The 15312-nt window shown below is 35.5% G+C and overlaps 3 protein-coding genes across 3 annotated transcripts; all 3 read left to right on the top strand.

Annotated features, from left to right (window-relative positions):
• Positions 1-3244: 3244 nt before the first annotated feature.
• LOC110880104 lies at positions 3245-5563 on the top strand. The gene is made up of 3 exons (XM_022128668.2): positions 3245-3888; positions 4478-4663; positions 5093-5563. The coding sequence occupies exons 1-3, from the start codon at positions 3424-3426 to the stop codon at positions 5372-5374; spliced, it is 933 nt and encodes a 310-aa protein (XP_021984360.1). The 5' UTR covers positions 3245-3423; the 3' UTR covers positions 5375-5563.
• A 2039-nt stretch (positions 5564-7602) lies between these two features.
• LOC110880105 (ATP-dependent DNA helicase DDX11) lies at positions 7603-11746 on the top strand. The gene is made up of 8 exons (XM_022128669.2): positions 7603-7798; positions 7932-8573; positions 8657-8745; positions 8808-9161; positions 9256-9738; positions 9820-10041; positions 10670-11189; positions 11296-11746. Exons 1-8 carry the CDS (start codon positions 7627-7629, stop codon positions 11505-11507), a joined length of 2694 nt encoding a protein of 897 aa, XP_021984361.1. The 5' UTR covers positions 7603-7626; the 3' UTR covers positions 11508-11746.
• A 1199-nt stretch (positions 11747-12945) lies between these two features.
• Positions 12946-14062, top strand: LOC110880106. Its single transcript, XM_022128670.2, has one exon. The coding sequence runs from the start codon at positions 13272-13274 to the stop codon at positions 13872-13874; it is 603 nt and encodes a 200-aa protein (XP_021984362.1). The 5' UTR covers positions 12946-13271; the 3' UTR covers positions 13875-14062.
• The last annotated feature ends 1250 nt before the right edge of the window (positions 14063-15312 follow it).

The raw sequence follows: 15312 nt of genomic DNA, 5'->3' as shown, positions 1-15312 counted from the left end.
GGAAGCATTTTGCTTGGGCGAGCAAGTTGTCGGGTAACACTCAAATTTTTTAAAACCAATATGTAAATAATTGTAAAAAGAATAATAATAAGGGGTGAAAATTCATTACTTGAGTAAAATTAATAAGAAAAACTAAGAAAATTTTGTTAAAGTATGAGTAACACTTAGTAAAATAATCTATTAATGAATATGAAAAAACGTTAGTTATGTATTTAAATAGAAGATTTTAAATCTATATTTATATTTATATTTATTTATACTATTTAATAAATGAAAATATTTAAGGACGTGTTTTATTCTCTATTGTCTCCTCACCTTTATTTTGCTGATTCTCACTCCTATTAAACAATAATTTTTCATGCTACTCTCATGATATCATAATTTTGGAATTGCAAGAAGCCGACAATTGGAAATGGTTGGTTAATATCCTTGTAATGCTTCATGTCGGAAACGGGATTTGATATGGGTTTTCTTCTTGGTTTCCCTTATTTAACTATTGCGTAAACTAGTGATGGTTTCGGTTCATGATTTTAGACAACGGTTGTAGATAATTTATAAAATAAGGTAGGGTTTGTAGATAATTTATAAAATAAGGTAGGGTTTGGTATGCAGGAATGAGAGGTGAAATGGAATAGTATGAAGTTGGTGTGGTAAAATATAGTGTTGTATGGTTGTGTTTGTAGTGTTTTTGAAAAAAAAAAATTAAAACATCTCCAATGTCGCCCTTGTAGCGAAAGATGCCACATTGGCGACGGGCTCACAGGGTTGAAGAGAGCCTAAGTCTAAAAAAGAAATTTTATAAAAAGTGTAGGAAAAAGGTTTTAAAAAGATTGATATGGATAGTTACGTCCTTGTGGTTTACAAAAATGCTACGCTCTGAGTCCCTGAAGCTAACACCATTAGCTATAATCGTTAAAAAGTTAACGGAACGGGGGTAATATGGTCTTTTCACATCCCACCATTTGAGGCCACTTCAGATTGTGTCCCCAACTTTTTCCACCTACACACTCTTTCTTCTCTAGCGGCAGACCACCCCTGTTGTTCTTCTCCGGCGACGCACGAATACCCAAGCCAACCATCGCACATCCTGACAACACCTTCCACCACTGGATCCATCCATTCCACGACACCCTTACACCACCCGTCACCCCTGCATCACCTCATCGCACATGCACACCCACTGGAACAACACCTCAAATGGCATTTGAAGCTCAGGAAACTATCCATACCCAACGTGTGGCAAGTAGTGTAGTTAATACTCGTTGATTTTGGTTAATACTCGTTGATTTTAGTGTATTTATGTAGTTCTTTTGGTTAATACTCATTGATTTTGTTAGTTATTTTGGTTTATACTAGTTGATTTGGTAGTTATTTTGGTTAATAGTCATTGACTTTGGTAGTTATTTTGGTTAATAATCGTTTATTTTGGTAGCTATTTTGGTTAATACTCGTTGATTTAGTGTAGTTATTTTGGTTAATACTCGTTGTTTAGTGTAGTTATTTCCAAAAATTTAACTTGATACAACTGATTTGAAAATTTGTAGCCAAGCTTGGGGTCACCGGTACCCTAGGCCACCTCGTACTGCACGCGAGGGTGGTTTTCAGGTTCTAGAACAACATAACGTTTGATTGGAGGTATGAGCTAATGGAGTAGGATTGATAACCCATGTTGTTTTACTGATGATGTTTGTTAGTTGATTAGGGTTTTTGACAATCTAGGTGTTTGGATAATCTAACTTTTGATAGGTGTTTGGAGGATGATCTAACTTTTCATGTAATCCTAACTTATAATTAATGTGTTATATATGTAGAAATTTTAAAGTAATCATCACTTATGATGTGGTTAAGTAGATTACATAATATGTTTTCATAATCACAAATAGTTAACGTAATACACATTTGAATTTGGAGGGAAGAAGTTAATGAAGCATAGGGACGTATGGTGAGAAATATTAAAAGCGATAGGGACGCATATTGAAAAGGTGCGTTTGAATATGGAGGGAAAATTTGTAAAGCAAGTAAAAAACCACATGAACGCAAGGGAAAACACTTAACATATAGCAAGGACGCATGTTGAAAGGATATAAGGGTAACATAGTCTTTTGAATGTCTAAAACTAACAATGTTAGCTTCAGGGAGTCAGCGTGTAGCGCTTTTCAAACCACATGAATGCAAATGACGATTTTTTTAAATATGGACTCAGGTTAATTTTTGACACATACCATAGGATCGCAAATTACATTTTACTCAAAAATATATAAATGTCAGTATCTTTAATTACTCAAACATATATTTTAAAAAGGTTAGTATCTATAAATATTTTATCTTTAATATTGAACACTATTATAATTTAACCACAAATTTCAGATTTTTATACTTCTTTTCGGTTACCGTTTTAAGCAGAAACTAATGGAAAAAACAATTCAATCGGGAAAAACAAACCCGAAATTAGATCTTTGTGACCCGTTATGAGAATTTGGTTCAACGGTTAATTGGCCTGCCCTGTCTAGTGTAGACGCATGTTCGATTCCCGCTTGGGCCATTTTTATGGACATCTGGGTGAAAGGACGAATCGAGGCTTTAATCCCGGGTTCGAACCTAACGAAGGGCCAGGGTTTACGGATTCCATCCGGTTCCCGCACATCAAGAGGTACAGTCTCATGGCAGTCGAGGAGTCAATCTTGGACATAACCTTAACAGAGTAGGTTTACACTGAGATTCTTGCCGTCCAAAAAGAAAGATCTTTGTGACCCAATTTAATCGGGTAGAATAAAATTTCAATGACCTAACCCAGCAAAACTCAAAGTTAAAAGTTATGACGCGACTAACAAATTTTCATAGTGTCCGCACTCCATTTAATGATTTAAACATAAACTTCGATTTATTTGGTTTTATAACTAAGAAAAAATAAACTTCGATTTATTTGGTTTTATAACTAAGAAAAACATTTGTTAATAAAAAAAAGTGTTAAATTTATCACACAAACATAATTATCAAATAATTATAAAATTTGAAGTGGTTAAAAAAATTAATTACATCCATTTTCCACCAAAATATCAGTGAAAAGGCTGGCTACCGACACTGTATATTGTTGTTTGGTGGCAACTGGCAAAAACCCTTGTAGGCATGGAAGCAGGCTCGGAATAAGGTTCGGTAAAAATTTGTTTGGCGAAGGTAAGTTCGGACTAAGGCTCGGTATTTTGGTCTACACATGCATGTTGCAAACACAACCCCACTTCACCATGTTTTCATTTGCAAAAACATACTAACCACTCCATTACAAAGCTCCCAAAAAAAGAAGATAAACACACATACACACACACACACAAACTGTGTGTTTTGTGTGTGCAAGATTATATATAATATATTCTTGCTTGAACTTTATCTTTGAAGTTTGAACTTTAAACCCCACAAAACAAAAACATGTTGCACACAAAATCAGAGTCTGATATCACCAGTTTAGCCCCATCTTCACCATCAAGATCACAAAAAGGGTTGGTTTACTATGTGCAAAGCCCATCAAGAGACTCTCAAGATGGTGATAAATCAAGTTCAATACAAGCTACACCTAACTACAGGAGTCCTATGGAGTCTCCTTCACACCCTTCTATGGGTAGGCACTCCAGGAACTCATCATCCAGTCGGTTTTCGGGGATTTTTCGGTCGCATTCCGGCAGGAAACTTCACCGGAAAAGGAATGATAAGGGTTGGCCGGAGTGTAATGTGATAGTGGAAGAAGGAAAGTATGAGGGGTATGATGATGAAAAGAGGCTTACTAGAAGATTGCAGGCTTTATTGGCTCTTTTCAGTTTTATTGTGTTGTTCACTATTTTGTGCTTGATTATATGGGGTGCAGCTAGACCTTATAAAGCTGAGATCACTGTTAAGGTTTGTTGAATTCACTTATATTTTAATTACTTTAATTGTAGTAAGTACTCCAAGTGTTATTAATTAATCATGGATTAGGTTTTTTTATGAACATGAATATAGTGTGTTAGTTAAAAAGCAGGGTCGACTCAATCTTTTCGAAGGACTGAACAGTCAAACGTACCTAGTAAAATTTTAGTCGTAGCAAGTTGTTTTTAGGGTTTGGCATTTACACTATCCCAAAAGATAGGGAGACTGCTTCGCTAAGACCTCGGCTCTAAATATCTTTTTGGAGGCGTAAAACGAGTTCTAAGTTCGGGCACTTTTGTAAAAAAAAAAAAAAAAAGTAATATTTTTAGCATAGGGTCCTAAAATGTGGGGACACATATGTCTTGTATATAGTTTCTAAAAGACAAAAAATCACAAAGAGAGATTAATCTGTGACAAAAGAAGAAGAAATCAAATGGAAATCAAACATAGTCAAACCCTGTTAAGTTAAGATTGATTATTCTATATCATATAAAACAGAATTTATAAGAATCTTGGAATATTGAATTGGGCTTCAGTTTTATTCCTAATTAGTGATGAACGATCGATATGTTTGTTGCAGAGTTTGGCTGTGAATAACCTCTACATCGGGCAGGGTTCGGACTCTTCTGGGGTCATAACCAAGTTGCTGACCCTCAATGGTTCATTGCACCTCGGTGTTCATAACCCAGCTACATTCTTTGGCATCCATGTTAGCTCCACCCCAGTGAACCTAGTCTATTCAGAGATTGTGATTGCAACCGGACAGGTTAGAACTAATGAGTCTAATGTCGAAATTACTAAGTTGGGTTGGATAATTGGTTAAAGCGGACAAAACGGGCCATTTTCTTAGTATGTCGAAATTACTAAGTTGGGTTGGGTTCATTCGCAAATATTTATTTGTTCCTTTCGAGTAAGATATAAATAGCTAATGTATTAGTTATGATTAAAAAAACGTTATGATTCTAACATAACTTTTTTTAACAAAAACGTTTTAGGAGGTTATATGTATCAAAAAATGAATTGTCGAAATGATTCTTGACAAGTTCAACTTATCTAACGCGTTTATCTTCTAGCTAAACTATTTGATTGTCACATTTGAGATTAAACACAGTCCAAATCAACACTTTCAAAAGATAAAAATTAAAAAACGGAAATGTCACGCATACTAATTTTGCTATCACATATGTGATATCAGTTAAAGAAGTATTATCAACAAAGAAAGAGTAGAAGGACGGCCATTGTGAACTTTGAAGCATCAAAAGTACCCTTGTATGGTGCGGGTTCTAGCCTAGTTGTCGCCGATAATGGAGTTTTTGAAATTCCATTGAGGTTAGAGTTCGAGATCCGATCAAAAGGAGAAGTTGTTGGTAAACTAGTGACCACAAAGCATCGGAGGCAAATTTCTTGCAACATGACATTGCCGTCGAACACAATCAAACCAATCAGGTTTAGAAAGAGTTCTTGCATCTACAAATGAATGGTCTTTTTCAAAGAGTTATTTGTATAAATGGAGTTAGTTTTGGTCAAATATGTTTTTCCTTATTGAAAATGGATCAAAATGTTTATGAATTCACATAGTCAAGACTTGCAATATCATTTTGTTTAATTAAAGATGTGTAAATGTTGGTTGGTGTGTTAATAAAATGTCCTATGAGTTTACCAAGAACAACATTCATATATGTGAATTATAATGATTATTGATTAATGACTGCTCCAAACCCCCATTATGGAGATGAATTTGGGTACCACTTTTAGTAGGGTTGAATGGTTGATAGTATGATGTTTTAGTTCAGATGTGTGTTGTGCCTGGAGGTAAATTAAATTAAACAATAACAAAATCAAAATTAATTACAACAAAAGATAAATTAAATAATAATAATAATAATAATAATAATAATAATAATAATAATAATAATAATAATAATTTGTTATAAAGTATATTAGCCTTGTCCACTTTATTAAACTATATGTCGAAATCAAATATGTGGTTATTTGAAAATTAAAAATATACCCAACTTATAGTGCATTTATCACCTTTCCATTATAGATGAAGATGCCAAACAGTGGCAAACACAAAAACAGTCAAGTAGTTGCAATTCATTTTATGTTTATCAGTTCTTGTTTTCTATTCATTTTAAACATTGGGTGAAGATGGGTCCATTCAGTTATGTTTCTTTCAAACAATCTTGTCCCATTAAAATAGTTAGCTTCTGTTTTAAAATATCTTCTTTTTTCTAATTTCTCAATCAACCGCTGTCAATATTTTATTTATTTATTTATTTATTTTTATTAAATTCATATTTTCCCCACATGAAGTCCGAGATAATTAAACTGAAAGGATCCCTTTTCGCACCCTAGAATTCTAGCCATGTCATCTTCTTGAGTATGGGTACACCTACACACACACACACAAAAAAAAAAAAAAAAAAAAAAAAAAAAAAAAAAAAACCTTTTGACTTGTTAAATTTCACTTTCAACTTATATACTCAATAAAAAAAAAATTTGACTTGTTAAATTTCACTTTCAACTGATATAAGCATATGAGAATTCTAGCTAAGTTTAACTTGTTTGCTAGACTCCACTCATCGATGAACATCGTGTCGCGTCCGTGAAGAATAGATGTGATAGATTTGGACCATCCAATATCCCCAATCACAAGCCGATTACATCACCACATAAAGTGCTTCCATTCCAAGTATAAATAAGAATTGTCTCACTTCTCTTTGAACATGAAACTCTTTCGTGGGAGCACCATATACAATTATTGAATAATAGCTCTATTCTAGGCATCCTCTAATCCATTTATTCCGCAAATACGAAAATCCCATATGAACCATAACAACATCTAAGGGGCTGTTTGGCAACTTCTGAATGGTTAAGTGCTGAACCAGTAAAAAGTCTGAACCATTAAGAGGTCCGAACCATTAAGAGGCAGTATAATGTTTAACCGTTTAGAGACAAATGTCTGACCAATTTAGATTAGAGGTCTTAACCATTAAGACTTAGTATAATGCTTAACTATTCATAGGCAAATGTCTGAACCATTCAAACATGTGCTCGCGAAACAAACAGTCTGAACCATTAAGAGCCCATTAAGAGGTAAACAAACAGCCCCTAAGAATACACAATTAATCGTTTACTAGGCTTTCTCTAAATCAACTTTATAGAACATTGCATTCCTTTTTGATGCCTTTAGGTAGGAATGCATCTCGTTTTAAATCATGGGCCATCTAAAATTTTTCTTCTTGAAACCAATGCCGTTTGAATCTCATAAATAATGTAATCCATCACCTTCTCCGTCCTATTTGCTAGAGTCTTAGATCAGGGCCAGCTTTGGGCCTGTGCGGGAGATGCCACCGCACAAGGCCCAAAATATCCAGGGGCCCAAAATTGTTTAAAAAATATATATAGTTTATAAGAAATTTTTGAAAAGTTGCTCCTTTACGTTTTCCCTAGATCCGCCAGTCAAAGTAGTTCAAGTTCAAACCAATTTATACATATGAAACCTTGAACTAGGCTCAAGCCATCGCGTTGGGTCAAGGCACAAACCGGTTCGCCTCAGACCGACTTTTTTTTACGGGCTGGATTTCGTTCGCGCCAAACCCGAGTTTCTTTACACCTCTATTTACGATTTTAGGGCTCATATTAAATTGGGTCTTCTTAAGGCCCAAGTTTATTAATCTACAAAATAAAAGCCCATATTTCAACAATAAGAAGTACTACTCCTCTATGAAATCTGGCGGGAAAATGTCGATGACAATTAACGGAGAAATGGGAGAAGAAATGAAGCAGAAATTTAGGGCTTTTCCGTACAAACCCTACACCATTCAGATTGATTTCATGAACGCTCTCTACGATTCTCTTGATAAAGGAGGAATCGCTATGCTCGAAAGCCCTACAGGTAACCCTAAGTTGTTAAAAATGAACACATATAATCTGTAGTTCTGTTTCTGTTAGTATGTGTTGAATTTTAGCCTTTTAGGGCAATGAACAGAAATAAATTGTTCAAAATGAAAACATTTAATTGCTTACAGGTACAGGAAAAACCCTAAGTATAATCTGTAGCGCTTTGCAGTGGCTTGTTGATCGAAAACAAAGTTTAAATGATGATAGTTTAGTCGATACACATCCGAATGGAACGAACGGAAAGAATGGAGATTGTGTTGGATCGGATGAGGAACCGGATTGGTTGAGGAATAGTTTTGGGAGTAAAGAGGTTGAAAGCCCTAAAAAGAAGGTTAAGGTGAAGAAAAGGTTAGGGTTTAGTAGTAAAAAGCGTGAAGAGACGGAAATCGAGGAGAGTTTTAGGGATTTGTATAGTCAGTTGAGAGAAATTGAAGTTGATTTGGAACATAATGTGATAGTGAGAGGTGATGGAGAGAGGTTAGATGATAAGGAGTTTTTGGTAGACGAATACGAGAGTGGAGATGAGAAGAATGGGTTGTCGAAGAGAAAGGGGGGCGGAGTTTGTTGCGGTTCGTCTTCGAGTGACGATGACAATGAAGATAAAGGGTTTAGCGATGATGAAGAAGAAGAGACGGATTTTAAAATTTATTTCTGTAGTAGAACTCATTCACAGCTATCGCAGTTTGTAAAAGAGTTGAGGAAGACTACTTTTGGTAATGAGTTGAAGGTTGCTTGCTTGGGCTCTAGGAAGAACTTCTGCATAAACGAAGGTAAACTGTATTTTTTTTTTTTTTTTCGCTTATTGCTCTTAATAGAGATATATGATTCATTTACTTTCGTTGATATTTCGCAGAGGTAATCAAGCTTGGAAATTCTACTCTTATTAACGAGCGGTGTTTGGATCTTCAAAAGAATAAGAATAGCCAAGTTTCAAAAAAGAAGGTATAGCTGAATCTTTGCTTTTATCCCAGTAATGAAATCTGTTTTCTAATGCTAGTTTTCAGAATTCGGGTGTTGATGGAAGAAAACGCCAAACAAAGGCTTCAAGTGGATGCCCAATGCTTAGCAAACGTAAGCTACAAAAGCAGTTCAAAACCGAAATGACCGAGAAAGGCCCCCTTGATATTGAAGATCTTGTTCGCCTCGGAGGCAATTTAGGAACTTGTCCGTATTATGGTTCTAGAAGCATGGTTTCCGCAGCTGATCTCGTGGTTCTTCCTTATCAATCTCTTTTATCTAAGTCTTCACGGGAATCACTTGGTTTAAGCTTGAAAAATAGCGTTGTTATCATAGACGAGGCTCACAATCTTGCTGACTCCCTCATCAGCATGTATGACTCAAAAGTTACGTTGTCTCAGGTAAAACGAGTAACTCTTAGTAGCTACTTTGTAAAACGGCTAATTGCATAATAAGGTAACCATCTTTGTTTTAATCAAATTATATTTTTTACAGTTGGAACTTGTTAATTCAAGTTTAGAGGGCTACTTTCAACGGTTTCAGAACCTCTTGGGACCAGGAAATAGAAGACATATTCAAACATTAATGGTTCTCACTCGTGCTTTTATACAAACTTTATGCAACACAGATGATGCTAATTTCGTAAATTCTAGTGGCTCGGAGTGCTCTTTGTGCATCAATGAATTTGTGTTTTCTCTCAACATTGACAACATAAATTTAGTCAAGTTGCTGCTATATATTAAAGACAGTAATATGATTCACAAGGTTAGTGGGTACGGAGATAAAATAATTAGCCTACAAAATGATACTACAAGCGTTTTATCAGCTTTTCGTGCGTTAGCTGGAATATTACTCTCGCTAACGAATCACGATAGTGACGGAAGGATAATAATCTCAAGAAAAAAACCGACAGAATCTGGACAACAAGGAGGATATCTAAAATACGTTATGCTCACAGGGGAAAAGATCTTTCATGAGGTTTGCTAAAATTGTCATTTTATATGCTGTAACATTTACTTCAGATAAGGTTAACTTCGAACTATTGAAAACCATTGATAGATTGTTAATGAAGCACATGCTGTTGTATTGGCTGGCGGGACTCTCCAACCGATTGAAGAAACACGGGTGCGGCTCTTTCCATGGTTAGCGCAAGATCAGCTGCATTTCTTCTCGTGTGGTCATATAATCTCACCAGACAATATTTTACCTATTTCTGTTTCAACCGGGCCTACGGGTCAACCCTTTGACTTCAGCTATAGCTGTAGAAGTACGTCAGCCATGGTCAGTATCTCACCTTTAAGTTCTTATTTGAATATATGTACGTGTCGGTATAAGTTCAAGTTGGTTTACGTTCGACGTAAATTTTGCCGGGTCAAATATAATACGTTTTCGCGCATATGTTTATGTATGTTTTCAGTTGGTCTACATTTTGACGTAAATGTTGTATGGAAACGAGTCGGGTCAAATACAATACGTTTTCATTAGATGGTATAAGTTCAAGTTACTTTACGTTTCGACGCGCCGCAACGCAGTACCATTCTTTAACTTAGTAAAACACTATTTTCTTATGTTTTGACGTAATTTTTTTAGAAAATAAGTCTGGTCAAATATAAAACGTTTTCGTGCTTATTATTATGTATGTTTTCAGTTGGTCTACGTTTTGACGTAAATTTTGTTTGGAAACGCGTCGGGTTAAATATAATGCGGTTTCATTAGACAATATAACTTCGCGTTAGTTTAGGTTTCGACGCCGCCACAACGCGCGGGAGAAATTTACTAGTTTTGATAATAGAAGCAATATTGTCATGTCATCAATAATAATTCAAATATACGAGTAAAACATTATGGAGGTCGTGTATACTTGTGTGCATCACATTACTAAAGCATTTTAACTTGCATAAATTTGTAGGTTGGGGAGTTAGGGCTTCTACTTTGTAATCTAGTAACAGCAGTTCCACAAGGTATTATTGTCTTCTTCTCTTCATTCGATTATGAAGAATACGTCTACGACGCTTGGAAAGCTTCCGGAATTCTCGGTAGAATTACAAAGAAAAAACGTTTATTCAGAGAGCCAAGAAAAAATACAGAAGTCGAACTTATTCTAAAAGAATACAAGGAATCAATCGATGCAAATAGTGGTGCTGTGATTCTTGCTGTAGTTGGAGGAAAGATTTCAGAAGGTATTAATTTCAGTGACGGGCTGGGCCGATGTATTGTCATGGTTGGGTTGCCGTATCCAAGCCCATCTGATATTGAGTTGATGGAACGGGTCAAACATATTGACCGTATTGGTGACCCGAAAAAAAATTCCAATGTTACATGCTTTAATGGAGATGCTCAAGCGGGATTTGAGGTTTTAAGAAGTTGTAAGCACCGAGGGAAAGAGTATTATGAAAATCTTTGCATGAAAGCTGTAAATCAGTCAATCGGTATGTGTTAGCAAATATGTTTTTATTATTATTATTATCAGTTATCGTAGATATTTGTTCGAGTCATTGATATTTTGGTTTTTATGTTGGACTTTTTGTTTATCAGGCAGAGCAATCAGGCACATTAATGATTATGCAGCAATCTTGTTGGTAGACACGCGTTACACGTCAGATTCTTCAAAAAAGAATATCTCTCACCCCACAAACAAGCTTCCACATTGGATTAAAAACCGTCTCGTTTCAAAAACCAGTAGTTATGGAGAAGTTCATCGATTACTTCATCAATTTTTCAAATTTCACAAAAGTAAGTTGATTTAGTCGGTAGATATTTAGAGTTTAGACCCCAAGGGTCCATAGAATTTTGTATTTTTTCTTGTCTAGTTGGTGAAATCAACGTTGAGCTTTCTAATTAATAGCTTAAACATATGATACATGTTGTCGTCTCATATTTATATGGGTCGACTTTCATCTCTTGTTGCATGTGCGACTCCCACACCAAAAATGTTTATTTGTCTTGTCGTTATTGTAATTGTATATAAGGAAAGAGTATTAATCTCGTTCGCCATTGTATGCAACTTTTTATCACTGGTAAAACGATGGTATGGCAGCACTACACTGCCATGTTAGCAAATAAACTGGTGACACATTACGTTTTTGTAACATTTTTACCATTATTGCGCTGTCATGTAGAATGGTGACATGACAGCGCAGTATCATCAAAAGAGTTGGTGCCTTATCACCGTATGTTACTTGTATAAAAAGGTGTAAGATAAGAATAATGTTACATATAACAGAGCAAAAAAAAACATTTTTTTTCTTATTTAGATATATGAATATGTTGAAAGTAAATGGCATTTTGCTATTGACCTTGTTTAATAAAAGTTGCATGTTTCTGACTCACAAAAACCAGTGGAAAATGACTCTACATGTCTTGATGTCAAACCCCTGTACACCATTTGCATTGCTTTCAATGCATTCTGTTTAATTATCCCCCTTTTCACCAACACACTGGTACCACTTTGTTTGAAGATTGTTTAATGGTCCATACAGCTAAGCTCCTAATAAATACAATGAGTGGAAAGTACCTTTCTTCATTTGTATCAAGATTAATCCTTTATTTTCAGCAACCCATCATATATAGATAGAGGCGCATTCAATACAAATCCCGTTTTAACAACGAGAACTGCACAAACACTTGCACATAGTGTTAGTAAGATATAGTGGGAAATAGATAAAGAGTTGTTATGCGTTACATAACCGTCTTACGTGTTTATGCGGTTCTCGTGGTTCTTGCAATTCTTTACTTAAAATTGGTTATATATTAAATGACCCTCTTCTTCTATATGTGTTTTATAATCACATAATTAGAATCATTAGATTTCATGTGAGCTATACTATTGAACTCAAAAACATCAGAAGGAATTTTAGCAGGTACCCTACATCTTTAGCTTTGCTCCTTAATCAGTGGCAATACTTTTTTGACAACATATGGTCAAATATTAAAGTGTTCATCATAATTACACATTCCATATGCTTTTTAAAAATACATTCCATTTCATAGCTTTACACTATCACAATTCATATACACTACTTTTTATTAGTGTGCAAACAAAAAGAAAGAAAATCCCTCCTGTCCCAGAAAAAAAAAAAAGATTCCTGTTTTTATTTTGAAATTTCAAGCCTGCGGCGTTTTGAAAAAAATTCGGCATCAATCTTTTTGTTTATATATTAGTTATTAATCTGATATCAAACACATCTTGTTAGTTTTTTGGATTTATAAACCAACATACTCTTTGTTTGGAACTCGAAGTCGCAAAATAGACATGTTGGCAATGGGTCAGAATGTTTTCCAGTCAAAGTAGATATTCTGGCCCGTTTCTTTTAACTAAATTTTCAGTTTGGGGGTTGTCACCATAAATATCATCTCCTACATCTCTCTCCCCTCTCCTCTCTATCCCTCTTACTATCTCTCCCTCTCTCTCTCTCTCTCTCTCTCTCTCTCTCTTTCGTTTGTGTGTGACACTGTGTGTGTTTCGTGTTGTAAGCAAATTCTTAACGAGAGACAAAACGACAGAGATACAAATGCTGCTCCGAAAAACCATACACAAAACCAAAAAGTTTTTCAACAAAACCATCCAAAGCTTCAAAACCTTCATCTTTGGAGGGTACAAAAAGCTAACCAAAGCCCCATCTTTGACCCTATTATCCACCAATAATCTCAATACCCGAAAGATGCAACATCTAGACACCTTCTACAAAGAATTCTGCGAGCAGTGGGACACCGACGACAACAACATCAACCAAGACATCAAAGTTTCAGAAAAACATGACCTCGAATCAAACACAAGCATGATCAACTCACGAGATCAAGGATCAGCGGCAAGTAGGCGTGTTGAAGAACAGAAAGATGTCGGGTGCTCTAAAAACGTTGATGGTGTTAATCAAAGCAATCTTTTGGAGCAGAAAATGAAAGAATTGGAGATGATGGATGTGAAGGATGAAGAGCATGTGTTGGATATAGAAGAGGTTTTGCACTATTATTCTCTACTTACAAGTCCAATTTATCAAGGTCTTGTTGATAAATTTTTCACAGATATGTACTCTGATTTCAATATTCCTCAACAACCAGTAAGAAGTGATAGTCTCAATAGCTCAATAAGAAGATTAGGCCCCTTGAACATCTAGAATATAGATGATCACTCATCCTACTTTAATCTATAAGGTGACTTATTAAGTGTGTGCATTTGAGTGTGTGTTTGTGTGTTTTCTTTATTACTTTTTAACATCAATATTGAGTGATGTTTATTGATTATGTAGCTATATATTTACATACAATGAAGGTTTGCTACAAAATTTGCCGCGTTTGGCTAAAATTTTCGTCGAAGGAGACTTTCTTTTATTTTTCATTGTTTTGTTAGATCATTATGAAATTGATATTTTGTTCTTTATGTAATGATAATGGGGCTACTTGTGTAATTTTTTAGTATGCCTAATTATGGCACCTATTTAGAGTGTAACATTTGTACATTCATGAGATGTTACATATGTCTATCCATAGGATACTATCTTTATTAAAGTGAGTGATTTATGCACCTTTTACTAAAATTAGTAAGTAGACATTGAACTACCTGAACCGTATTTAAAGTTGTGGTTCCCGTACTTGTGCACATGCAATGCATAATTGCATACACAACATAAGGTAAGTGACACTTAACTTTCGGACCTCTATTGGAAAATGAGTAGCAAAATGGTGAGGTAGTCTAATTTGTGAAATGGATCCGGGTCAAATTAAGTTCGAGTCAAAACAAGTTGCTTTGAAAAGTAGGCCGCGTGGGTATGAAAAGAAATTTGTTGGGTAAAACATAGCTCACCCACTATATTTGTTTTATGACGACTAGTGGCACCAGTGACGGTAAAAGGAGATGAAGTTGCCGTGGTGTCGATGATCTGACTCACTAGTAGGTCGTGATGGCAAAGGAGACAACTGTGGTGGCAAATATTGTCCCACGGATGGCGACAATTGAAGATCCAAAATCTGAACTAGGATTCGGTCCAATCAATTAGATCTCGAAAGTTGTAAGGATGCTGACCTGCACAAATAACAACCCGTTAGGCTCGCCGTAGAGGTGGGAGAGCCATTCTGCGACCACCCTCCGACATAAGGATAAGTATTTATTTAGAGAGAGGAAGTAGAGAGAGAAAATGAGGACGAAGGTTAAGTTAAATTGTACTTGAAATGTACTCTTGAATGATGTGTTTATGGTGATTGACTTGAAAAAGAATAAAAAAAGGGTTTCACTCTCTCCCTCTCTCTCATGAAGCTTCATGCTCGTAACGCTCGTTAGACCGGACGGTATGGGGCTCGTTAGCACTACGGCCTATATAAAAAATGCACACACACACATACATAAATAAATAAAGGGGTTCATCCCCCATTATTTAGATTGATCCTCTTTAGGCCCATTCTCACACCTGTTTATATGGCGGTCCATCCACTTAGGGATGAGCCTCATCATACCTTCTAGTCTTTTAAAGGCTTGGCAAAAAGCCCTTGGCGCCGGAAATTAGTGAGATGGCAAGGGTTTAACCTCCCCTACGTATAAAAAATACTAATTTTAGAAAA

This window comes from Helianthus annuus, chromosome 9 (genome assembly GCF_002127325.2).
Source record: "Helianthus annuus cultivar XRQ/B chromosome 9, HanXRQr2.0-SUNRISE, whole genome shotgun sequence".
Lineage (NCBI taxonomy): Eukaryota > Viridiplantae > Streptophyta > Magnoliopsida > Asterales > Asteraceae > Helianthus > Helianthus annuus.
This window is presented reverse-complemented; position numbering and strand designations above follow the sequence as displayed.

What these genes read in the sequence shown, in the direction of transcription:
- LOC110880104 (XM_022128668.2), top strand. Translation starts at nt 3,424, where the DNA reads ATGTTGCACACAAAATCAGAGTCTGATATCACCAGTTTAGCCCCATCT. An exon ending in AAGCTGAGATCACTGTTAAG is followed by an intron (nt 3,889 to 4,477) that starts GTTTGTTGAATT and finishes TGTTTGTTGCAG; the next exon opens with AGTTTGGCTGTGAATAACCT. An exon ending in TTGTGATTGCAACCGGACAG is followed by an intron (nt 4,664 to 5,092) that starts GTTAGAACTAAT and finishes ATGTGATATCAG; the next exon opens with TTAAAGAAGTATTATCAACA.
- LOC110880105 (XM_022128669.2), top strand. Translation starts at nt 7,627, where the DNA reads ATGAAATCTGGCGGGAAAATGTCGATGACAATTAACGGAGAAATGGGA. An exon ending in TATGCTCGAAAGCCCTACAG is followed by an intron (nt 7,799 to 7,931) that starts GTAACCCTAAGT and finishes AATTGCTTACAG; the next exon opens with GTACAGGAAAAACCCTAAGT. An exon ending in GGGAAAAGATCTTTCATGAG is followed by an intron (nt 9,739 to 9,819) that starts GTTTGCTAAAAT and finishes AACCATTGATAG; the next exon opens with ATTGTTAATGAAGCACATGC.
- LOC110880106 (XM_022128670.2), top strand. Translation starts at nt 13,272, where the DNA reads ATGCTGCTCCGAAAAACCATACACAAAACCAAAAAGTTTTTCAACAAA.